General features: G+C 41.9%; 1 protein-coding gene across 27 annotated transcripts in view; it reads left to right on the top strand.

Annotated features, from left to right (window-relative positions):
* Positions 1-24,770, top strand: part of MPDZ (multiple PDZ domain crumbs cell polarity complex component) — a 136,933-nt gene extending 112,163 nt beyond the window's left edge. For 24 of the 27 annotated variants that reach the window (XM_084834489.1, XM_084834490.1, XM_084834510.1 and 21 more), the window contains 12 exons: positions 689-834; positions 2,167-2,250; positions 2,418-2,611; positions 4,901-5,048; positions 6,301-6,387; positions 7,505-7,601; positions 10,068-10,111; positions 12,537-12,659; positions 13,991-14,095; positions 15,951-16,063; positions 19,142-19,265; positions 20,485-24,770. In XM_084834489.1, the coding sequence (XP_084690615.1) occupies positions 689-834; positions 2,167-2,250; positions 2,418-2,611; positions 4,901-5,048; positions 6,301-6,387; positions 7,505-7,601; positions 10,068-10,111; positions 12,537-12,659; positions 13,991-14,095; positions 15,951-16,063; positions 19,142-19,265; positions 20,485-20,631 (1,412 nt within the window). In that variant the 3' untranslated portion in view covers positions 20,632-24,770. The remainder of the gene's footprint in view (positions 1-688; positions 835-2,166; positions 2,251-2,417; positions 2,612-4,900; positions 5,049-6,300; positions 6,388-7,504; positions 7,602-10,067; positions 10,112-12,536; positions 12,660-13,990; positions 14,096-15,950; positions 16,064-19,141; positions 19,266-20,484) is intronic. The other 3 variants (XM_084834495.1, XM_084834509.1, XM_084834512.1) reach the window with 1 other exon arrangement.
* The last annotated feature ends 1,232 nt before the right edge of the window (positions 24,771-26,002 follow it).

Below are 26,002 nucleotides of genomic sequence, written 5' to 3'. Positions count from 1 at the left end.
TGTACTTAAGTTGTAAAAAAGTATGCAGTATAAATCAGGTATAACTTACATGAATGTTACAATACACTTGAATTACAGTTTACATCCAAAATCAAAACAACTTTATTAAGGATGTGTATACCTTGGGGCCTCTGGTGTGTTGAGGTATCCAAATTCCATTAATGCTACAAGAATTTCCATGTGCATACAGCATGGCCTATAAAACCCCAAACCACAGTTGTGACAGCTGTCTAGTTCAGGGAGAAGAGAGTAGTAGTGATTTCCATAGCTCTGTGCTTCATTCTGAAAAGGGATCAGCAAGGATTGAATAATTGTAGAAGTGAGCCCTGATTCCATATTCACACTCAAGTCTCGTTGAAATCGACTTGATACAACAATCAATTTGCACCACTGACTCCAATGGGACTTAAGTGCAACTAATGTTTTCTGCACTAGGGCCTTGGTGTACAAATTTTACTCTAGATTAGTATGTTTATTTTGTTCCTTTCCTATAATTTTCTCAGGCCAATTTTCTGAAGTGGTGGTGGTAATGATGATGATGATGATGATAGGTTATACGTTTACTTCCTTAATTTCAACTTTAGGACACCTTAATTACAATTTCCTTAATTTGAAATTGGTGTGTCCTAAAGTGCCGTGTGTAGCTAATTCTTTTATTATAAAGAGTTTGTTAATTTTCTGTTTTCAGACACAAGCAGGTCCTCAACTCCAGCCACATTGGCCTCTGACCCAGCTACATGCCCAATCATCCCAGGTTGTGAAACTACAATCGATATCTCTAAGGGACGTACCGGTCTTGGCTTGAGCATTGTGGGAGGAGCTGACACTTTGCTGGTTTGTAAAGACTGATGTTTATAATCTCTAGATAACCCCAAACTAAAATTCCTAACATGAAAGGTTGCTGTCTTACAGCCCAATCCTATACATGTCTACTTAGAAGTAAGTCCCATTGTGTTCAATTGCATTTACTCCCAGATAAATGTAAATAGGATTGCAACTCTAGACAAATATAATGTGACTTGAATGAATAAGAACATAAGAAGAGCCCTGCTGGATCAGACCAAGGGTCCATCTAGTCCAGCATTCTCTTCACGCAGTGGCCAACCAGCTGTCGACCAGGGCATGAGCACAACAGCACCCTCCCACCCATGTTCCCCTGCAACTGGTGTACATAGGCTCACTGCCTCTGGTACCGGAGGTAGCACATAGCCATCAAGACTAGTAGCCATTCATAGCCTTCTCCAGGAATTTGTCTAGCCCCCTTTTAAAGCCATCCACACTGGTGGCCATCGCTACATCCTGTGGTAGCAAATTCCATAGTTTAACTATGCACTGTGTGAAGAAGTACTTCCATTTATCTGTCCTGAATCTCCCACCAGTCAGCTTCATAGGATGACCCCAGGTTCTAGTATTTTGAGAGAGGGAGAAAAATGTCTCCCTATCCACATTCTCCACACCATGCATAATGTTGTAGACCTCTGTCATGTCTCCCTTTACGCTCCTTTTTTCCAAGCGAAACAATCCCAGCTGTTGTAACCTTCTCTCTACTTTGGGGGATAAATGTTATGTCAGTAATCCCATTAGGCAGGGTTTTTTTTTTACCCTTCTTAATTTAATTCTTATTTGTCTTGAAGGCTATATCTACATTTTAGCATCTGTGTACGTGTTACCAAGGTTTTTAAATATACTTGTTGTCCTTTACCTTTTCAGTGACATTTTAATGGTATTAGTTTCACCCTTATTATATTTTATAATTGTTTTAATAGTATTACACTGTATAAGATGTTCATTCTTTTTATTTGTAGTGCCCCTGAAGTAGTGTACTTGGAAATGTGTTTTGCCAATGAAGTCTTCCTTTTTTTCACCCCTGAGATTCCATCTCTCCCCCACTTTTTCCTGTAACTGATACCTTCCTTCCTTCCTTTGGTTTCTAATAGTTGTATTTTTTCACCAGGGAAGAATTATAAACTTCTTTAAAGATATTTTTTGCTTTGAGAGACATGTGTCCAGAGGTTATTCTGTGTGGCTTATTGCTCAGTTTGACATTGTATCAGTAATCCACTGAGATCTCCTTTTGCTATTTCTTAAGCTTGAGAGAGCTGCAGTGCATGAATAAATAGTTCTAATATAGTCAGTGGGGTTTAATTTTTGCTTTTCAATCTGCAGGGAGCAATTATTATTCATGAAGTGTATGAAGAAGGAGCAGCATCCAAAGATGGAAGGCTCTGGGCTGGTGATCAGATCTTGGAGGTATAACATTGCATATTGTACACTGCATTCATCTATATTGAAAGCAGAGGTGGTGGGGAGAAGGAAGAGGAGAGGAGTGGACTAGAGAGAGAGATGTATTGTTTCTTCTGTTAAAAGTCATGGAACATCCAGTTTCTGACATCTACCATACAATTATTACACTCTAGGTGAATGGAATTGACCTAAGGAATGCAACGCACGATGAAGCCATAAACGTTCTCAGACAAACACCTCAAAAAGTCCGCCTCACTGTTTATAGGGACGAAGCCCAGTATAAGGAAGAAGACATGTATGATGTACTCAGTATAGAGTTACAAAAGAAGCCAGGGAAAGGTCTTGGACTGAGTATTGTTGGGAAAAGGTAGGTATACGAAGGGCATTCTGAAACAGTTATGTCTTTTGAATACAGGCTAATGCTTGATACAAGCTCTGTGAGAGAAGGCAAATCAAGAATCCCCTTCCCACTTGAGTGAGTTTCCAAGTGTGACCCAAAGTGTTGGGTCTTGACTTGGGAGATCTAGTTTCAACCCACCCCTCACCTCCTGCTCAGGCATACGGCAAGTCGCACTCCCTTCCCCATTTCTACAGCTGAGATAAGAGTAGTCTACAGAGGTTGAATGGGATAAGGAAATATGTTTCAGTTGTGATAGGATCGGGTATAGATAAGTTTCTAAACTTCCTCTTTGCACCAGATGGCAAACCTGCTTAGAAAAAGACAAGGGCCTCTTATTTTTGTACCCTTTTCGTGAGAAACAGGATTCCAGAAAACTTTAAGGAGTACTTTAAGAATGTATCTACCATGCCCCTTAACACAAATGGAGACACCTTGGCCCATAGCATTGCAATAGCTGAGCACTCCCTTCCTGTTCAGACTCAAATAGGAAGCAAATATAAGATGGTACTGTTAATTGTATAGGGGACATTGTTCCTTTTTATAGGATTAGCCCATGTCAGCATATCTACATTGGTTTGTGGGAGTGATATGAAATGTAGCAGCTTGGTTGTCCACAGCCCCTCTTATTTGGTGCTCATTGCATCATCAGTGACACAATGTCTCCCCTCCCTCCACCTCCCAGTGCCATTTTTGTGTAATTTTTTAAAATAATTGTTTTTAATCACTTTTTAAAACATTCATAAAAGGTTGCTTTCTGTGTTATCGCCATGCTGCAGTGCAGTAAAAGGGGGAGCGCACATCTGTGTAGCCCATCAAAAACGGATACAGCAAGGAAACACCGATATTCCATACTACTTTTCCTGCTTTTGCTAATCCCTCCCCCACTTGCCGTTTACTATGTAGAAGAAGAAGAAAAGCACACAACTGAGACTAATGCAAGTGACCTCCTAAGAGATTTTATGGAGATTTTGTTTTAGAGAAACATTAGCACACTCAGGTCTACCAGAGCATAACCCTTTTGCACACACAAACCAGTCCTACTAAATTCACCGTTGATGTCAGTCAGTTCCCAGTCTTCATGGCTGCAGAAATAAATTCATATTTAGCAGATGACATAATTACGTTGGTGGCATTGCCTACACCTCCTCTTGTCCATCAGCACGCCATACACAGCTATACTGTCTGCTTATTAAAAGCTATCCTATTAGATTACCAATGCATGCGAGACAGAGAGGAAAGAATCAGAATCTCATGTTTTCCTGCAAAGTACCCGTTAGATCTTTGCTTAAAGGAACTCACTCTTAATTAGTTAAGGATTGCAATTAGCATATGCCTATGCTTATTATAAGACCACCCTAGAAATAGGGTGTCAGGGCTGTTTCTGGGTGCAGGGAGTGGGGTAGCAGTTCAGATTCTGAAGGAGAACCATCAGAGGTGTTGGGGGAGATGTTTTCCCAGGCTAGTCAGTGTGAGAGCCAGTGTGGTGTAGTGGCAAGAGTGTTCGACTGGGAGCTGGGAGATCCGGGTTCTAGTCCCCACTTGGCCATGGAAGCTCACTGGGTGACTTTGGGCCAGTCACACACTCTCAGCCCAACCTACCTCACAGGGTTGTTGTTGTGAGGATAAAATGGAGAGGAGGAGGATAATGTAAGCCGCCTTGGGTTCCTTGCAAGAGGAAAAAAGGCGGGGTATAAATGCAATAATAATAAAAAAATGCAATAATAATAAAATAAATAGTCCAGATATGAGTAGGCCTGCTTCTCAGGTTACAAACGTACAAATGGCTGAGCTTGAGAGTCTCTCCTCATCCCCCCGCCACCCGTGAGAGGCAGCGAACAGGAGGTTGACCTAATAGATGCCAGGCACAGAGCAAAGAGAGATAAGGCGGGGCGGAACTTAGATGGTCTACCCGATTGGCCTTGCGTGAGAAGCTGCGCTTAGAGGCCTCACGAGAAGAGAGGGGCCTTCCCCCCCCTTAAGTTAGGCTAGCGAGACCACCTCCCTCTTCAAACAGCAGGCAACTCTCGTAAATTCCATTTGGATCCCCGAAGCCATTCCTTGTAGACGGAGGGTTTCTCTGAGAATTTGCATCTGTATGACCCTGTGAAGTAATGGATCAAAAGCTGTAGACTGAAGCCTCTCATCTGTGTATGTTTGAGCATTGAAGTGAAGTGGGGACTAAGGGAATCGTGACATAGGGCAGTATAGAATGTTTTTAAGAAATAAAACAAATATACATCAATATTATGTTTTCAGAAATGACACTGGCGTGTTTGTGTCAGATGTTGTCAAAGGAGGTATAGCAGATCTGGATGGGAGACTGATGCAAGGAGACCAAATATTAATGGTGAATGGCGAGGATGTTCGGAATGCTAACCAGGAGGCAGTGGCTGCTTTGTTGAAGGTAATGGTAGAACAGCAGATACAGCTGCATTGCATTAATCCAGAGTTGGGTCCAGACTCTCTCTTGCTTGAAACCTGTCCCCCCTCCCTGTTGCTCCTACTTTATTTGGTTTGTTTGGGGTGAATTAGTTTGATCAGGCCATTATGAAGACACACTGAAGCTCTGCAATGGACGTTCCCTTCCATTTTAGGGGTACTTGTTCCATTTTCATAAGTGACACTCAGATGGGCATTTATCATTCCCATGTGGCTGTGTTGAGCCGTTCCTTTTAGAAATGGTTCTCTTTCCTTTCCTTCTCTCTATTCACCACATTCAGAAGTGACACATGAGGGCTTAAAAGATGTTCATAGTGTTATTGGTTCAGGTTTAGCACTAAATTGCACAACCAACGGTGAAAAGAACGACTGTTTGGATGAGGCCTCCTTATCATTTCCACTAGTCAAGGTCAGGATTATATTTCGTCTTTTGAAGCAGCTGATGAGCATCATGTTGCTGTGGCTTTTTCCTAGTCGGGAACAAATAGGAACAATCTTGGTGTTGTGCATGTGATACTTTAGGCAGAATAAATACTAGCTAGTTACATGTCAGAGGATTAAGCTTAGCCACATATGTGGAGATCACTGAAGACACCAACAGTGGAGGTCCTTGCTGAGTGTTCAGGTAGGGGCTAATGCAACTTTGTGTTGGACTCAGAACGTACAACACTGGCAGCCCCCTGGTGTGGCTGAGGCTGGTGTTGCTGGATTTTTTATTCAAGTTTTGAGCCTGATTGGTTATTCAGTGAGCAATTACAAATACTGGTTCAGTGTTGGTGTATTTTGTCATTGCAGTGAATTGATTTTCCTCCACATGCCCTGTTAGATGTCACAGTTAGATGAGAGTATCTCCTATTTAAAGCACCGCACTGGGCTAGAAGTTACGCCTGTTGTCCCAACAGTATTGTGCCAGTGGTTCAATGAAAGTGGAATGTAGCTGATTTGTGGTGCCTTTTATGAACCTGCTCCTGTAGAGATCTCTCTTCATGTCCTTGAGCCCAATTGGCAGGCATGGACAGTGTGAAATATACATGTTCATTCATGGGTTTAGGTCTGGTTCGTGCAATCCCCAGTGCTGGTTTATCACACAATTGCAGCACATGCAGCATTTTCAGCTGACAGTTGTATGAAATGGCCTCCAGTCTTCCTTTAACTGAGATATGCCTTTAATGATCCTGGGTTAAGGAATCTGTGTCTTATAAATGCCTGCTCTCTAGTGCTCATTAGGTACAGTCAGACTAGAAGTTGGAAGAATAAAGGCAGGCCCATTCCATTCGGAGAGGAGAACGTCTCAGAGCAGCCAGGTTTGTAATTGCTTGCATTGGCTTCATTTGGAACCATCACAAGCATTGTTAAATTATATAAGCAAATAAAAGGGAATTTATTTTGCAGAGATGGATAAAACCCAGAGCCAAAGTACATAAAAAAGCATTTTTTATGTACCCATTTTCATACCGGGTTTATCCTAGCTTATTTTCAATGGCTTAGATCCTGAAAGGTGCTAAGTAGTAGAACCCTTTTCACAAGGCTATGAAAGGCACGGTGCATCTACAAATGTACTGAAAATTATACTGACATGTATCTATATCATTTTTGCTGTCACAACTAAACTTTCAGGGTACGATCCAGGCCCCTCTCTGTCCCTTCATATGTGCAGTGCTCTATGTGCAGGAAAGTTTTGCTGCTGAACCCTCCTCACGATGGTAGCCCTGTAGGAGAACTGCATTTGTAGGAGGGATGTGTGTGCCTAATTGATTGGTGCACATAGAGGACAGAATTGATCATGATCTTCCTTTCTGAGTGACTTTATTCTATTTCCAGTAGCTGCTGACAACTTAGATTTAGTATGCAGTATCTCACAGAACTAGTGGGCTCTTTTCCAAAAATATTTCCATACAGTATTTTATACCAGACACAATTTGCCAAATCCTTACTCTTACTGCCCTAATACATCACAAACTATGGCCCTATTCAGGCATTATGTTTCTGGATATACTCAACACATGAGGAGAGGAGGTGCTCTGCCCCACTCCCTCCCTTCCTCACACATTGCCGTTGCCCTCAACACATTCTGGCTCATGTGGAGAGCTTCCAAGGATACAGGAGGCTCTACTCTTCAGACTTGTCGCCCTTCGAAAGTTGAGGGCAACAAACATGAAAGAGAGGGGCAGGGCTGGAGCACTCCCTCCCCTCGCATGTTGAGTATAACCAGAAACGGAACACCTGAGTAGGGCTTATAATGCTTGCAAATCCAGGGTTGTACTTTTGCTGCTGTAGAGACCATGTCCTTGATCCCAGCTAGTGGACATGGATCAAATAAAATATTACTTATGAAATATGAGACAACATTGATGTAATAAGAAAAAAAAACACCTGGACTTAAGAGCTTGGGAGTCATTCTCATTGGTGTAACTCCTTAAGGTCAGCGAGGGAAGTGGCAGCCTATCGTCATTCAGTTTTCAAGGTTCTGGATCCAACCCACCTGAAAGTTATGAAAACACTCTGAAGAAGAATTCCCGTAAGTTTCGGCTGCAGCCGTTCACATTTTATAACTAATTTCTACTCTCTAATTTCTGTGCTATCAAAAAATAGTGTGCTTCCAGCAGTTGTAAAAGGGTTTATTCTGTGGGATTGAAAGTGATCTATGTGGCAAAATCTAAATGGCTTAAAAAAAAATAAGCAAGTGTGCCCTGAGCTCAAAGCCTCACTAATTAAAATAGCCCATTATCAATGAACCATCTAAATGATCAAAGGTGTTTCATCCAGTTATTTCTATGAAACATCAGAAGCAAATTCCTCATTGCTACTACGGTGGCACTAGCCCTGAGCTTTCTTCAGTAGCTTGATTATCATAGAAATGTCTTGAAGGAAAGAGGGAGGCTTGCTTAAGTCTGTTTTTCTACCTTTAAACAAGAAGGCAAACATAAAGACATTTATTCTGTGCTGGAGAAGGAAATCTAACGAAGTGGGAAACCCCAAATTAGGTCAGCAAAAAGCAGTGGGGTAGATTTAAAAAGTATTTTATTCTAAAGAGGTTTAGGTCACAATCCTCTGAGTTTGCCCTCGTTAGACAGAAGCCTCTGATCTCAGAGGCTTCCAAGTATCCAGTGCCCTACATTTTCCTCTAGTTAAGCCTCTGAGCCCATCTAGAGTAGTTGCAGGGGCAGCGCTGGGACATTGTATCCTGGCCCCGCCCCGCCCCGCCCCGCCCCGCCCCGCCCAGCCCAGCCCAGCCCACCAGAATGCCCCCTTTCAGAGCTCTCCAAGGTCCTCTGAGGCTGCTTTTGCAACATTGGAAAGCAGGTGGCGCTATTCTTTCCACAGCAGCTGCGAGGGGGCTGGAGGAAGGATCTGATTCTGGAGTCCGCCTTCCAAGGTCATAGCAGTGTCTGTGGTTTCAGAGGGGAGAATCCGAAGAATCCCATGGTCTCTGGTATTCTCTCCTGGGACCATAGGATTTCTCTCTCCCTGTCCCAACATGTTTCAGACCTCATATAGATCCTTATTCAGGAAAATCTACTGAACAATATACATATAGCTTATATGACAGGATTTTATGCCCATGTATACTTAAAATATATGTATCCAACATGCCTAAAACAATACAACTCTTTTTACAAACAAAACTAAAAAAAATTTAAAAGGAAGGCTGAAAATTCCAAAAAGAATCATCTTATAAACTATACAAAACAGTAATATATATTTCATAACAACATCACCAAACAAACTCATGTAGTAGTGTTTGCTCTTCAATCTCCACTCTCCTGTGCTGTGATGAAGGAAGGAGAAGAAGATTCCTTGTAGTTTTACCTATATATAGTTTGTTGCAAGGACAAAGAACGGCATAAATCACAAATCTATTGTTACATGTTGTAAAGTCTCTCAGCATATATACCTTCCCATCAGCAGGATTTACAAACTGTTTCAATCTTAAACAAACTTCACAATATTTACCATGTTCACAGGATAAATTTCCTATTAGAGATCTATACATACATACATATGTAAAACTGCAATATATCTTAAAACCAGAATAAGAGAACATACTAATAACATCAAACATCAAAATCTGGGATCAATGTTGGTATAGTATTAGGAAGATAAAGCCCATAGAGCAAGAGATATTTCTTTCTGGGAAATAAGAGAAAAGTCACAAACAGATAGATGAGGTTCTTTTAGAGAAAGAAGTCAGGTGAGTTTTAAGGTTAAATATGATGACTCCTTTTGGCCTTAAGGAGTTTCTTGACCTTGCAACACTACTTTGAAATACAGCTGTTTCTAATCAGGACTTGAGCACATATTAGCTTCGCTTCTCCCTGCTTCCTCATAGCACAGGAGACTGAAGTGTGAACACTATTGAATTGGGCTATACATTCATTCCATTCACTGTAAAAAATAGTTGTATTGTTTTAGGAATGTTGGATGTGTGTTTTAATTATACATGGGCATGTTTAAATTCTAAACTATTTTTATATTCTGTAGATTTTCCTGAAGAAAGACCTATATGAGATCTGGAATACTTTCTTGCCTACTCCATTGCTTCTTAGTTACTTGCTAGAGGAGGAGGATATGCGTTATTCAAAGAACAATGGATTTTTAAAAGGAAAGAAAACTGAGAGATAGTGTCAGCTTTTCCAGTGTGCCGTTTGAAGTACTTAAGAACATATATAAAACTAGTAGGGCTAGAGAACATGTTGTAACACAAAATATGAATTTATATACCACTGCCTGCCACAAGATTCCCCAAAGAACTCTTAACATGCACAAGCATCCTTTAATAACAAACATCATCCTAAGTGCTTCTCAATTAACTGTCCCAGTTTTTGAAACAGAATTATCCATTGCCCAGCATATTGCTATCAGATTTCTTGAACTGGTTTAAAACCCTTTACAACGTATGATAATAGTTTGATTTGTATGAAAAATGATCAACTGAAATAGAAACCCCCTACAATAATAGTTCTTTCTTTCTCTCTTTCAATAGTGGCATCTGAAATACAAGGATTAAGAACAGTTGAAATCAAAAAGGCAAGTAGAACCCAGAAGCTGTATAAAACTAGAGACAATTAGGTATTGACTTCAACAAAAGTAAGTTTGCATCTTAAATCAATCAGGCTATTCTGTTTCTGTTCAGCAGAAGATTTGGATCTGGGATTAGATTAGGTTTTATTAGGGCACAATCCTATTGGACATGACGTCAGTACTTGTAACCCTCCAAAGTCTGGGGCAGACAAGCATCCAAAGCAGAGCACCTCCTGCTCTGGAATTTAGCTAGGCTGGTGTTTTTGCCCATCTAGCTGAGGCGTTGGGGAGGGGGAGGGAAGGAGGCTGGGGAGGGCTGAGGATATGGCGTAGACCATCCCCTCCCTGTCCACTGGCACACCCCCTTTCCCTCCTCTCTGAGCTCCTGTTTGAGATCTTGTAGAGGCAGCCGGCGTGGCTCTGTCCGCACTGGCTGCGAGGGGGAGCGGGTAGGGAGGTCAAACTCCTGGGTCCGAGGTTGGAGTGCCGTCTCCAGGCTTGGATCCAGGAATCCAAAAAATCCTGTGGCCGCCCAGATGCTGTCCAGGGGGCTGTAAGATTGCCCTCCCTGTAATCAAAAAAAATCCATGCTCATCTCACACATCTTTTGGATTTGTATAGCACAAATTCATATTATTTATCCAAGGAAATACTGCCACTGCCCCTCGGCTGGTTCTCTTGCACAAGCGGAAAATTCTACTTGTGCAATACAAACTAGTGGTTCCAAAAATAACCCCAGAAATAAGTGCTGTATTTTATTTACATAAAATCCTAAGAGTTGGAATAGATCTAGTGAGTTGGAATAGATTCCCTTCCCTAAACTGGGATATTCCACAGGAAGAAAGTACCCTCAGCAGATGCCTGCACAACCTGACCTAAAGTCTTCCAAATAATGACATATCTACAGCTCTGTCATTTAAGATTTTGTCTACAGATATGTAGTGGATATGACAAGAATCAGTGGTCATTTTTTGGCATAATATATAGACAGTGGCAGATATATCTTATTCTACCTCATTTTCTTCACTTGATATTTACTACTGTTTCATTGGTATGACATTCAGAAAGTTATGTAATGCAAGTTACTTTATTATTTGCTTGTTTTTATAATTTTTCACAGTAACTTTGTTTTTAATCTTCTGAAACTGCTCTGAAATGTTATTTTTAATTCAAGACATACTGAGTAGGGGAAATAACTTTTATTAGATCAATTAATTGTTTAAAACTTAACTAGTTTTTTAAACAACTATTAGTCTAACAGAAGGACCGTTTCACTACTCCATCTCAGATTCAATGGAACAAAATTAGCTCTAAATAGCTAATTGGAAGTTGTTTGTGCAAAAATACACTAGAGGGAGCACCATTTTCTTTATTTAGCTGTAGCACCACCGTAACCACCATAAGGAAAAGGCATTAGTATTTCAGATGACAACATAGTGATTAGTGGGGCTCTTTTTATCTGTGCATTAATGCTGTTTTTTCTGGTGTTCACTGGATAGGTTACAAAGGATTAGGCCACTAGGAAGAAAATGGAGATCAGATTAAATGCTAATATGTACTGAGAGAAACCAAAATGTGGTGTGTCAGTCAAAAGGGTTAATATGAGGGTGAAACACTTTGTTGGCATGTGTGTTTTCATGGAAATTACAAAGTTGCAAATGTTTTGAAGACTGAGATGTCTAATCCCAGGGGTGGCAAATTATGGCCATCCAGATATTTGGGCCAAACTCCCATCATCCCTCACCATTGACTATGCTGGCTTTGGCTGATGGGAGTTGTAGGCTAAAACATCTGAAGGGCCACAAGTTGCCCACCCCTGCTCTAAAAAGATTGGATCTCTTTCCATCACTGAATCTGAAGAGCTGGGACATTGTTCATTGTTTCAAACACTTGCCATCACTTATCCATCATCTATTTTCTCTTCAGTAATCCACATAATACTGTCATTCCCCAAGCTGGTGTGCTCCAGAAGTTTTGGACTTCAATTTTCATCAGCCCCTGCCAGCATGGCCACTTGCCAGGAATGCTGGGAGGTGTAGTCCAAAACATCTGGAGGACAACAGCTTGGGGAAGGCTGGCATGTAGTATCTAGTCTTTTCTGTAGACTGTGCTCTAGATGCCCACAGTAAGCATCTTCTTTTGATTTGTGAATTAGGTTTGCCACTTGGTGCTGTTCCAGTACAGACAGAATAGCCTGAACCAGTGCCTGAAGATAACCAGGCTTATGGTTATTGCCTCCTTCTCTGACTATCAGAGAATGCAATGTGCACAGAAACTCACCTTTGTGTCTCTTTAAGGCAGCCACCTAGAATTACCACTCATACCAATTATCCCCCCAAGTTCATCAGTCATGGCTCAGAACTTGCGTAAGATGAGTGAGCACAGAGCATAACCATTTTTCTTCTGTTATTGTTTACATTTTCTGTAACAGGGCCCTTCAGATTCCTTGGGAGTTAGTATTGCTGGAGGAGTAGGAAGCCCTCTTGGAGATGTTCCCATTTTTATAGCTATGATGCATCCAAATGGAGTTGCAGCACAAACTCAGAAATTGAGGGTAAGAAGGGAGTAAAAAAATTGACAATAAAATGTTCTAGTTTCAAGTAATTTGCACATATTTCTAGGACAGCGAGGCTGGTGAGGACTAGGGAGAAGACCTTTTCTGTAGTGGCCCCCACTTTGTGGAATTCCCTCCCTAGTGACCTTTGCCATGCCCCCTCTTTGATGAGCTTTTGCTGGGCTTTGAAAACCCGGCTGTTCAGGCGGGCATTTGGGGTGGGTTAGGGCTTTTTTTAGAGAAGTGTTGGTTTGTTTAGTTGACTATGTTGTATTTTGTGTTGTTATTTGTATAGTATGCTGCCTAGAGTGGCTGGGTAGCCAGCCAGATGGGCATCTAATAAATCATAAATAAATAAATCTAATAAATCGGAGTCATAAGACATTGTAAGGATGGGGTGAGAATTCAAAGCAGGGATGACCTGACTATGTAAGCATCCTGCTCAAATTAGTGAAAGCAGAATAAAGGCACAGCCCACCTTGACTAGGCTTCCTACCTCGATTCTGCTCAGCTGCTATCCCACTGATTGCTATGTTATTCTTAGTTTGCATAAGGGCTGCTTTAATAGACTGCATCTCAGAAAGTGCTGCTATGGCTTTTCCCTAAAGGCTCCTCTTCCTGGAATCTTGGCTATTTGCCCCCAAGCAGCCATTTTTATAGTGAAAACTGTCAGTTGGGCTTCTTCCTGCTGCCAAGGAAGAGGAGAGGTTCTGGTTTTACTCTACACATGCACGAAGGCCTGTCTTGGGGGCACTTTATGCATTCCACTCTTAGTGAGTGACCTCTTCAAGGCCATCCTCCTTGCCTGCTTAGATTCCTGAAGGTGGGAGCAAGGTCCCATCTTTTTGCTAGTATTCCTACAAACAGCAAAGGCTGGAGATTGCTTGAAATAGTCACTTGCCCCTCTCTTTGTTCCATGCTCCCAGTGCAATGAGAGCTTTGGTCACCATCACATTCCCTCCAAAGGAGCAGCTCATCCTGGAGGGCAGAAGGAATTGCTAAACAGAAGGTTCCCATTTGCCCTTCTAGTTGGCAGGGAGAAGATCAGCCACACCAGATAAAACAAGGAAAGAGTAATTTGTCAAGACCTTATTTTTAATGGTATAGCCATCAACTACTTTCCCCAGTTATAATCCTTTAGCAACTGCTTGGCACTTCAGAATATGGAACTGTGATCATTTGTGCCAGCTAAAGAACTGATCTCAGAACTTCATTGTAATGGGGAGGACGGTTGTTAAAAGTCCTTCTTAACTAGTGTCTTTGAAGTGGCCAACTTGGTATTATTGTTGTCTGATTTCTCTTTTCTCATGCCTCCCCCTTTCCTATTCCAGGTTGGAGATAGGATTGTTAGCATTTGTGGAACATCCACTGAAGGCATGACTCATTCCCAGGCTGTCAGTTTGCTAAAAAATGCTTTGGGTACTATTGAAATACAGGTAAAAATTAAAGCTGCCTGCAGTGCAGTTCAGAACGTATATTCAAGCTTTGTTTTTAGGGCCTGGGAAAAAAATAAGCAATTATAGCCTACAAGGGTCTGAGGAGAATTTAGCTTTTGGTGGCTGTAGTTTTACAGGTTTTGTTCATGTTATGGTTTATACATTGTGATGAATGGTTAGCAGTCACGGTGCTTTCTTGTACTTTTTTCAGCAAAACAACAAGAGGTTTGTAATCAACATGTCTCTAGAGGTAGCTTTGGGCCGCAATTATGGGCAGTGATATGCATGAGGGAGAAACTCTGAGTGCAACTGGAGGGTTTTGCAACTGATCACATGGTTGAGTAGGTAAGCCTGCTTTTTAATGGAAAAGCATTTACCCAGCCTACTCTGCAAACTTCTGTTTGCTCATTCCTCTGTGTGATCAGCTGTAGCAACAAAAAATCAAAGCACATTTCAAAGCAAAATGTTTCTGTCCCAACCATGCATGTGGCTGCCCAGGTAGTTTCATTTTGTCACACCTTTAAACCATCATTGGCACTTATGCCATGAATTTTCACAGGCATTCAGGCTATCACTGCCATAACCAGGTGTTCCAAAAACCATGGGTACAAGCAGAACCACCTCAGTTCTTTACAGGCTACAGTTTGTATCCAATGGTGTCCATCCGCCGGTGGTATGAACACTGCTGGCAGAACAGATTCCTCCTCCTCACACAACTCCTGGGACCCTCTGGAGCACATTTGGGACAGGTAGGGGGGAGGGGGCACAGCATGTGCAACAAGTAGAAGAGGAATTTCTGAGATCAGAAATCCACTCGTGACATTGGATGTAGCCCTAAGCTATATATGCTTCAACACATTGACCTGGTTCACACGTAACGAGAAACCACCGTGGGTGAATTTCCCAGAGGGACTTCTCATTGAGGCGGCCATTTTGACTATTCAGGGCACGGCGTAGCTTCTCGTTACGTGCAAACCCAGCGGGGGTGGGTTTGTTGGAAAGGTTGAGGAGCCACCCAGAACCCACCCCTGACCCCACCGCACCCTGAATATTCAAAATGGCAGCAACCACTGCAGCAAGAAGCTCCGCAGGGAAATTCACCCACAGTGGCTTCTCATTACGTGAGAACCAACCCATTGTCATGGTGGCTCTATGCTACATACCAGTATAGGACATTAAAGCTGGGTCTAGGTGTACATCATTTGTGTAGTGAGCCTGCGGTGGAGCAGAACTCACTCTGTTCTGTTTAGATATACAACTTTCTCTTAAGCATTATGTTCCGTGGAAACCCATTTGTCCTGTTTGCAGCCAGAGGTTGAACACACCACCGTCTGATTGACCCTTGTGATAATGGCAAAGCTGTTTCTCCACCATATCCCAGAGCAGTGTTTCAAGTTTAAAAATCTGATAAGTAAAAACGGAAGGGAGCACCAAAGAAATGTTAGAGAACCTTGCAAAGCACTTCAGTAAATTTAACAAACAAAAGGCAACAGTCCACATTGAGCATGGGGGCAGGCTTGAATAGAAAATGGAAATCAGTGTTGGATTCAGAGGTTGCATATGTCATTTGAGGAAGGAAAACCAGGGGAAGCCAGCAGCAGAAAAAAAATGTATTGATTCTCTTCTTATAGAGAATCATAAGATTCTGTATATCCTAATAGAGCAGTGAAGAGTCCCTCTCAAAGTTTTGAGTGAACCACAAATTCTACTCTCTCTCTGAAACAAGAACATATTAATTAAAGAAATCAATCAGAAGTGGGGGGGGGCAGGTTTGTAGGACTATACTACTGTTTGCTAACGCTTTCATATGATGATCTGTATACCCATTTCATTTATGTTTAAAATGAACCTGCAGGTTGTAGCTGGTGGAGATGTCAGTGTCATAACTGGCCAACAGCAGGACCCCCCAACTTCTAGCCTTTCGTTTGCAGGACTAACTTCAAGCAGCATCTTTCAGGATGATTTGGGGTGAGCGCCCATAGCCAAGCTGGTCTTAAGTCATAACTCTTTATATTTGACTGCTGTTCAGTCCACAATAAGGAAACTTGCTTAAAATCAGTACAGTCCTACTTAAAATTGGTGAAGTCTTTGGAGTCCCAGCACCCTATATCTATTCAGTAACTCTTCAATGCATCAGATCGGTGGCAGTGCAGAGGGATGTGGTTGAACTTACAGCTTGTGAGCTTCATATAAAATGTTAGTCCCATTTCTTTTCTTTTTTTTGAAACTACTTTTTATTTTTGTCTTATGAAATGAAATAAACAATACCAACAACCTGATCAATAACTACAATTTCCCAACAATACAATATTCTTAGGAGGACACAACAGTAACGAAAAGGAGATGAAAGGAAAAGAAAAGGAAAAAAAAGGAATTTTTTCTTTTTCTTTTTTAAAGGATTAAATTTAACCTCCAGTACACACAGGCTTCAGATCCCATTCTATTTTAAAAACTCTACCTATAACATTAGCAGTATTACAATTTAATAATCAACCTTACATTTCAATATCATATGAATCTTATAGCAAGGAAGCAGGCCTACAATTCATTCCCAATAACCATATATTGCCCTTAAGTTAGAATATAATAGTAATAATAAAGCTTAACAGTTTAACCAACCAAAAGTCTTACTAAGTAGTCTTATAGTAATGATAATAATAATAGATGAAATTATAATGTTATATAATAATAAAGCTTGGAAGCAACCTTACAACAGTCAGTAATATATTTTATACTAGATATATAAATGAGTGTGCACAATACACCCTCAAACAATATATTTAAATACAGCATATCATATCCATTTTAGAGAATGGGAATTTAAAGAAAAATTAAAAAGAGAAGAAAAATGAAAGAAAGCAAACGAATATATGTATAATCAGTTATCTCTGGCCTAGCCTGTATCATGCAGACTAAACACAGACAGTTAACAAAACTTGTTTAAAGATTCCAGTTCATGGGGCTGGAACAGAACTCTCATGCATTTTTACGTTCAGCCATGCCTCCACCATTTCATGATTTAGGAACTTCTTCATCTGACCTTCAGAAACAATGCAAAATGTAGCAGGATATTTTAAGTGATATTGTAAGTTCATGTGTTTTGCCTTGATGAATTGCCTTCTTTTATCAGCCACCTCTTTGATGTAATCTGGAAATAACGTAACTTTATCTTGTTTCCAAAAGAGACTTCCACCCTCTCTTGCCAAATGCAGGATATAATTCTTTGTGGAGGTTCTTGCAAATTGGACTATAATCGTATAGTCAGTCCCTTTAGCATTTGGCACATGAAATGCCTGCTCAGTATCAAGTAAATAATCAGATGGCACAGGGAGTATTTCATGCAAAAGCTTGTCTACAAAGGTAGGCAAATTTACATCACTAGGCAAATTTTTAATACCAATAATACGTACATTAGATCTGCGCATGAAGGCCTCCAATTGGGAAATTCTGACAGAGAAATTTTTGAAAAAAGCTTGTGTCATAGTTTCGTTCGTTGTCAGCCTATCTTGCAGCTCGTTAACCTTCGCCTCCATTTTTTGCCAAGAGGTGTTAAATAAATCCACAGCCCCTTGCAGGGCGGTGATGGAATTTTGAATTGAATCCACCCTCTTAGCTTGCTCTGCAAATTGCGAAGATAACGTTTTTATCAGAGTAAATAACTCCCCTGTATCTTCGGTTCTTGGAGCCTTTGCCAAAGGAGGGACGGGGGGAGTGGGCGGTGATGTAGTTCCTTTCTTCTCGCTGTAGCCATGTTTCTCTTCAAACAAATCTTGCCGGTCCTCAAATATTCTCAAATATTGTTGATATTTCTTAAACCATCCCTCGGATGTTGTTGATATTTCTTAATCCATATATTACAATGGAACACGTCAGCCTTGTTTTCTCCTATTAGATAGGAGTTTCAAAACAGCTTTTTGCAATGATTAAGCTCTGGGAGGGTAGTCTCGGAATCCAGACCCCCCCGCTGCCTCGCGGAGAGTACTTTTCTCCAAGATCTCATCCAGATGCTGCCTTGCCCCCCCTTTTTATTCCAGGGGGGAGATGAAAAGGTTTTTCAACCTTTTAAAAAGCTGTTTGAGATAGCGTCCTGCGGAGGTTCCGCGGAATACTGTGAGGGTGACATTGGTTCCAACCGGAAGTCGATGTTAGTCCCATTTCTGCAGGTTCTGTTTGGGTGTCCTCAGTTACACTGTATGCATGCCTATAGTTACCGTGATTCCTGGGAGCCCTACTGACTTTCAAACTGTGAAAGCATTAGACTCAGTGAAATGAGTACAGGAGGTAGGTTGCTTCAAGCCCCATCCCTTTTGTGAATGTGACAGGAATGTGCCATTCAGTGTGGCAATGAAGACTTGAAAAGGTTTACCACAGAAAGGATGTGGAAGCTGAAAGAAACAGTAGTGAACATATAAACTTTTAGGTATATAAAAACATAAGATTTACCTAACCAAACATTAAGATAATTGCCTGAGGCCTTCCTCCAGGTGCTCCTGCCAAGTGATTGGGGGGGGGGGGGGCTACAAGAGAGAGGGCCTTTTCAGTGGTGGCAGCCCGTTTGTGGAATGTTCTTCCCAGAGAAGCTTGCCTGTTGCCTACATTATGGTCTTTCCAGCGCCAGGTGAAATTTTCCCAGGCACTGTAAGAACTGTTTTTAGTGTTTTTAGTACTCTATTATGCCGCTGATTTTAATCTGGTTTTACGATGTTGTGATGGTTTTATTCTTTGCTGGTTTTCTCTTGAGTTTATTCTGTGCTGTTTTTTAGTTTTATTTTGTTTTAACGTTTGTACTGTATGTTTTTAATTTATTGTACACTGCTCAGAGAACTAAGGTTATTGGATGGTTTAAAATTACAGTAAATAAAATTTTGACTTCCTGGATCAGACCCTGAAGCACTAGGTGATGTGAATACCAAAATGCCTCAGTGTTTAAAACTAGCAATGCACATTTTAAAATATATTAATATTGAGTAACCAAGAGCGTTTAAAGTGACTGTTGCTGGACTTCAAACATCAAAGAGGAACAGCTTTTTTTTTCTCGAATTACAGACCTCCACAGTATAAAACCATCACTCTGGATCGAGGCCCTGATGGCTTAGGCTTCAGCATTGTAGGCGGGTACGGAAGCCCTCATGGAGATCTGCCCATTTATGTTAAGACGGTATTTGCAAAAGTAAGTGCTAGTGTCGTACTATCCAGTATCGGCCTCTCAAATACAGACGTATCCTTTGTATTTCATTATTGTCCTCTCTCTATCCCTTAAAAAACACATGATCTAAAATGGTCACTGGAGGATGATCTAATACATATTCACACCAGCTGTTTTTCATGCAATGTACTGCCCTTACTTGTCCTTTATATTCTGGCTCAGTTATTCCCATACTTACAGGGCTTTTTCACCATCTGTAGTTCTTTTTTTAAACATTGCACAGTTACCTGGTGTGAATCTCATTACAATCATTCTCTGCTCGTTCAGGTCTATATCCTTCTACTGTTTGTGCGCTCCCGAGACTCTTTTCAGTCCACTTTTTCTGTGGTCCAAATCCATGTGTTGACCTGTACAACCCACCTGCTTCTTTTTGACGTTCACGATAATCTAGTTTCTTTTCAGATGGTATGAATCTTTTATGTTCATGAGTATCTTAGTGAAAATACAGCATTATGCCACAAGACGCGAACATATTTTTTACTTGAATGCCATGGCAAAAAGGAGCCTTTGGCAAATATTGATAAAATGGTTTTTAAAAAGTAACGCAGGTTGTGGAGCAATACTGAATACAGACCAGTGCAAATTATTTCAAATCAAAATGAAGAGAGAGGGGGACCTGCTCATCAACAAGCACTTGATTGTATCAACTGCGATATTGAGGTGGCATGGGTTTTGAATTGTGCAAAATTTGTCCCCAAGCAGGTATTAAAAGGGGGGGTAATCATTAAAGAAGAAATGCTAGAAAAGTGGTTCATGCCACCTGCTGCCATGATCTATGCTTTTAATGCAAAAGTAGCATCAAGGTGAAATATTTGTATTTATTATGCACATCTTACTTTTCTTTGGGAGGCTCAGAGCAGGGCAGCGAAAGAGTTTCCCATGCAGACCCTGATCCAGGTTGAGGCCTGCTTAGCTTAACGATGAGACTTTGGACCATTCTTGGGGCCTCCAAATAGAATTAACATTGGAGGAGAACAAAGTGATCACAAGTTGCAAGTTCGGAATGCTGTAAACACCTTAATTTCTAATTTCTAATTTATTATTGAGGGAAAAACAAAAATAAATCAGTCCACATTTGCCAGTGAGCCCTTTGCTTTGACTGCTGTATGAGAAGCGCCTGCGGATGGTGCTGAACCTATGCATGGTAGGCGCCAATCAGTACCTGGTTACTTTGTCATTACAGGGTGCAGCGGCAGAAGATGGACGCTTGAAGAGAGGGGATCAGATCATTGCTGTCAATGGGCAGAGCTTGGAAGGGGTCACCCATGAAGAAGCTGTAGCTATTCTAAAACGGACAAAAGGAACAGTCACATTGACTGTTCTCTCTTGAACCCTGTACCCAAAGAGGTCAGCATAATTACTCTGTCCACATTCCATGTAGCCAAGAGAATGGAAATGTTTGTGTAGCTCTCTTGCTATTACCTCAGCCAGGCTTTACACATCATGGGTGAAAAATAACAAATGATCTTATTTTTATACATAGTAGAAAGGTTGTCTTGCTATCAAATTACAGAGATTGACTTCCGTAGTGTAGGATAGTGACAGAAGAACTTGAGAGTAGCAGTGATAAAAATGCAATAGAAAGGGAATGGAACAAAATGGGGGGGGGATATAAAGAATGTTTTGGTAATGTAGAGGCACCTGATGTGTGATTGTTGCGGGATTTCTGGAATTCTGCAAATGCGTAATTTGGGTTTGGCAAAATTAGCTTTCCAAACATCAGCTAGCCAGTGTTGACTTAATGAAGGAAGCTTTCAAACAGCGTGAATTGATCAGATTGATTAAATTTTACTGTTGTTAATAGCCGTGGGCTGAACAAGAGACAAGCTCCTTTCTGTATTAATGTTACTTGAGGAACAACACTTTAAAAAAGCCTGTTAGAGGCTTGCTTGTCATTTATTTGCATTTATTATATTTCTATACTGCCCCATAGCCGAAGCTCTCTGGGCAGTTCACAAGAATTCACGAGAACCGTAAAGCTGGATTGGACTTCCTGTTCATTATTTTTACTAACTAGTAGCAAAATGCCCATCATCGGATGAGATATATGTGCGAGTAATGCCTGTGTATTTCAAAGATCCCTGGAATACGGTGCAGCTCTTCTCCGTTACCTGTGGGATCCCTGGCAGTGATGGCTAAACCACCCAGGTGCAGAGCAGCATCTCTCCCCTCCTCCCTGCCCCGAGTGAGTGACTGAAAGCACACACACACACCCTCTTAACAGTTATTGATCCTCAATCATGGCTTCAAAAAAAAACACACACTGAAAAATTCCAATAAATGTTTGCAGAATTTTTTTTGGAAAACTTTGACTGCATTGATTCTAGAATACAAATTGAAAAGACAAATTTAAATTATTTTAAAGCACCTAATTACATAATTTTGGCATCTGGCTTATAATATTTGGCAGCCCAAAAAGAGGTTTGAGGGAACCACAATAAACCAGGAACAACTAACCTGAGTTCCAGAACTCCAGATTAGAACCAAAGAACAAAGACTTTGATCTTTATGGAATGTTATCATCAACTCCACGATTGGACATCTCACCAAATCAGTTAGCTGCCATGTATACCTATCTTTCAAAATGGCTCCACTCTTCAAATAATGTCCTTCTGTGTATGCCTGAGAACCCATTAAGCTGCAGGGAGTACCAGTACAATACAATTGCTGCAGAAAGCTTGGAACTGCTCTCATTACTTTGCTGTAGTTAAGGTCTCCGGATAGGAGCAATCCTTTAAGAGCCAAAATGTGATGACTAAATTTCACGTTGAGAGGTATGTCAGGTGTGATGAGAGAATGGCCCTGGAGTTCTTGTTTTCGTTTTTTCTTGCCACTGAAGCATGTGAGTTTGACACACTTGTTTGGGCTCTAAGGTGGTGCCTTCTATTAAGTCAGACTGTTGGGGAAGGATCCATTGGTGTCACAGCACTGGTGCTGTTGATATTGCGCTAGCATAAACAAATGCTAGCACAACATCAATAGTGCTTGCTAGCACAATGGGTTTCCTGTTGCTTTATGCTGGTGCAACGTCAATAGTGCCTACACTGTGACGCCATTGGATCTTTCCATTGTTCCATTCAGCCCTATGCTGTGAATTCTGACTGTGGCTCTACAAAGCCTCAAGCCCCATCCTCTCCGGGATCCTTTAACTGGAAATTCCAGGGAATCTTGAACTTCTTTTGGGCAGGGCACCTGCTCTGACACTGAGACCCTCCATCATTGAATCATATATCTGGCACCTGTAATTGTGTTCACTTCTCCTTTCTCTTTGTGATGCCCAGTAGTCTTAATGATGTGTGTCTGATGTGTGGTATCAAGTCAGGTTGGTGCTTTAGGGGAATGGGTTGTATTAGATTAGAGAAGGGGAATGTGTGTCCCTCCAGATGTTGTTGGACTGCAACTTCTGTCTTCCCTCACCATTTGTTATTTTGGCGAGGCCTGATGGGAGTTGCAGTCCAACAATATCTGGAGGGCCGCATGTTCCCCATCATTGTGTTAGATCTTCCTTCCTAAGGTCCCTTCCAGCCCTATGATCTGATGATTTCATTGTCATAGCTTGTCTAAGAGCCTGTGAATTCTACAATATCGATCAGACACGGGCTAGAGCTGTATCTTCAGCCTATCACGTGGTGGTGAAGGCAGCAAAAAAGGAATATTATGCTGCCTCTATCGCATCTGCAGAGTGCTGTCCCAGGAGGCTTTTCCAAGTGGTCCGGAGCCTCGTCGGTCCAGTTGCTCCGGAACTGCTGGAACATTCTAAGGCCTCCTGTGAGGCCTTGGCAAGGCATTTTGCAGATAAAATTGATCAGATTAGGAGTGTTATTCCGTGCGCTGTGGATACAGTTAGTGAGCAGGAGGCGGTCTGTGGCACACTGGTTTTGTGGGATCGATTCCAGCTTTTTCCTTCTGATGAAGTGGACAAGGTGCTTTCATCTGTAAGGCCGACCACCTGCTTACTTGATCCTTGCCCATCTTTGCTCATAATGGGCTGCAGAGAGAGGCTGGGTGAGGGGATCAAGGCGGTGGTGAATGCCTCCCTTGAGGAGGAAATGATGCCATCAGCCCTCAAGGAGGCAGTGATAAGACCACTTTTAAAAAAGCTCTCCTTGGATTCCCAAGTTCTGAACAACTTTCGCCCAGTCTCGAATCTGCCATTTTTGGGCAAGGTGATTGAGCGGGTGGTGGCGATGCAGTTGAAGGCACACTTGGAAGAAGCCGATTATCTAGATCCATTTCAGTCAGGCTTCAGGCTTGGGCATGGGACAGAAATGGCCTTGGTCGCCTTGATGGATGATATGAGGAGGGCTCTGGATAGGGGCGAATGCTCCTTTCTTGTTCTCCTCGAACTCTCAGCAGCTTTTGATACCGTTGACCACGGTATCCTCCTGGACCGCCTGGAGGGGTTGGGCATTGGCGACACCGTCTTACAGTGGTTCTGGTCCTTCCTCTCCAACAGGTACCAGAGGGTAGCACTGGGAGAGGAGGTTTCGGACCCGTGGCCACTCACTTGTGGGGTGCCACAGGGTTCCATCCTCTCCCCGATGCTATTTAACATCTATGTGAAGCCGCTGGGAGCTATCATCAGGAGGTTTGGGGTGCAGTGTCATCAGTATGCGGATGACACGCAGGTTTACCTTTCGTTCAGATCTTCACCAAGGTTGGCCGTAGAATCCCTCTCCAAATGTCTGGAGATGGTGAGTGGCTGGATGGAGAGGAATAAGCTGAAGCTGAACCCTGACAAGACCGAGGTACTTTTGGTGGGAGACAAGAGGAGGCTGGGGGATGTTGACCTGCTGTTGAATGGGGTACGGTTACCCTTGAAAGACCAGGTCCGCAGCTTGGGGGTCATCTTAGACTCCCAGCTGTCCATGGAGGCTCAGGTGTCAGCTGTGAGCCGGACAGCGCTGTACCAACTCCATCTGATACGGCGGCTGCAATCCTACCTTCCCGACCATCTGCTCCCATCGGTAGTACATGCCCTGGTCTCCTCTTGTCTAGACTACTGTCATGCGCTCTATGCGGGGTTATCCTTGAAGACGGTTCGGAAGCTGCAGCTGGTACAGAACGTGGCAGCTCGCCTGATTAAAGGCAGCCGCTGGCCAGATTGCATCACTCCAGTGCTGAAGGAGCTGCACTGGCTACCAGTTGTTTTCCGGGCCAAATTCAAGGTGTTGGTTTTGACCTTTAAACCCCTATACGGCTCCGGCCCAGCCTATCTGAAGGAGTGCCTCCAGTTACACCAGATAGGCCACTCAACAAGATCAGCCTCAGATGGCCTTCTCTCTGTCCCATCAGCCAGGACAGCTAGGCTGGTGAGGATGAGAGAGACGGCCTTCTCTGTGGTGGCCCCCACTCTGTGGAACTCCCTCCCTAGGGAACTCCGCCATGCCCCCTCTTTAATGAGTTTCTGCCATGCATTAAAAACATGGTTATTCAGGCAGGCATTTGGGGTGGGCTAGGGTAATTTTAGAAATGTGATGTTTTTAATGTTGAATTTTATTGTATAAACTGTTTTTATTGTTGTACATCGCCCACAGTGGCTGGGTGACCGGCCAGATGGGCGATTAATAAATTTAATAAATAAAATAAATACAATAGGGGAAATGTTTGCAAAATCCAGCACTAGTTTTAGAGTGCAATTCAAAGTGAATGTTATTGCTGCCACCAGCCAGGAGTAAAAGAAACCCCAAGAGCATATCTAGGCTGAATTTTTTGGAGAATTAGATTGGCTAAGGTCTGTCTGTGCCTGCTGTTTTTATGTGATGTATACCCGAAGATAAAGCAAATCGTTGGTACACTCTTCATGATCATTTCTCCCTAATAGTATAATTATAATCTAATCTAGGTTTATTTATGTGAAAATTAGTATCTCATAAAGGAGGCACTAACATTCTCGTAATTGGCCTGATTTAGAAAAATATGAGAGAGACAAGTAGCATTTCCTCAGAATGAGAGAAAAATAAAGTTAGAGACTTTCTTTAGATATTCTGAGAAAGCTGGTAGTTCAGTGCAACTTAATTAAAAAGAAGATCTTGGTATCATTAATTGCTTTCAGATGTTACGTGGGCTTAGAGGGAGAAAGCCCCCATGAAGTACAATAACTGGAAGCGATCAGTGTTGAATTATTGTCTTGTATGCACTAACAGCTTAGAGTGTGTTATACCTACCTTGCAGTATGTGCAACCACTTGAAATATTCTCTATATTTGTAACAGATGTAGTGTACAGATATTTTATTACTGCCTTCGTGTCTAAATGCAGAATTAGTTTAATAAATGTGAAGCTATCTGTGGTGAACAAACAAATGAAATTTTAGGTGCTGTGGTGGTATTGTGGAGCTGGTCTTTCTATCTCTCAGAAGGGGTATGATGATCAAGGACTAAGTTCTATACACGACCCAAATGATTGGGTTTTATCCACCAATGGTTCTCCCAAGTCTTGTGGAGGACGTCATGGCTACTAGGAATGGGTACTGAAGATAATATTACTGTTAACTGCATATCTAGCACTTCAACTTTCTAATCCTAAATAGGGTAAGAAATATCCTAATTCTCCATAATTATTGAATAAATGCCATATTCACAAGTCACAAAGGGCCAATTCTCATTACAGCGTCCATATTGAATGCAACTGAAAATAAACCTTGGTGTATTGGCAGCTCCATCAGGGAGCCATAATGTTTGAAAGCTGCTCATTGTTGTA

This window comes from Heloderma suspectum, chromosome 2, assembly GCF_057233095.1.
Source record: "Heloderma suspectum isolate Gila_16-S chromosome 2, 16-S_ref, whole genome shotgun sequence".
NCBI lineage: Eukaryota > Metazoa > Chordata > Lepidosauria > Squamata > Helodermatidae > Heloderma > Heloderma suspectum.
This window is presented reverse-complemented; position numbering and strand designations above follow the sequence as displayed.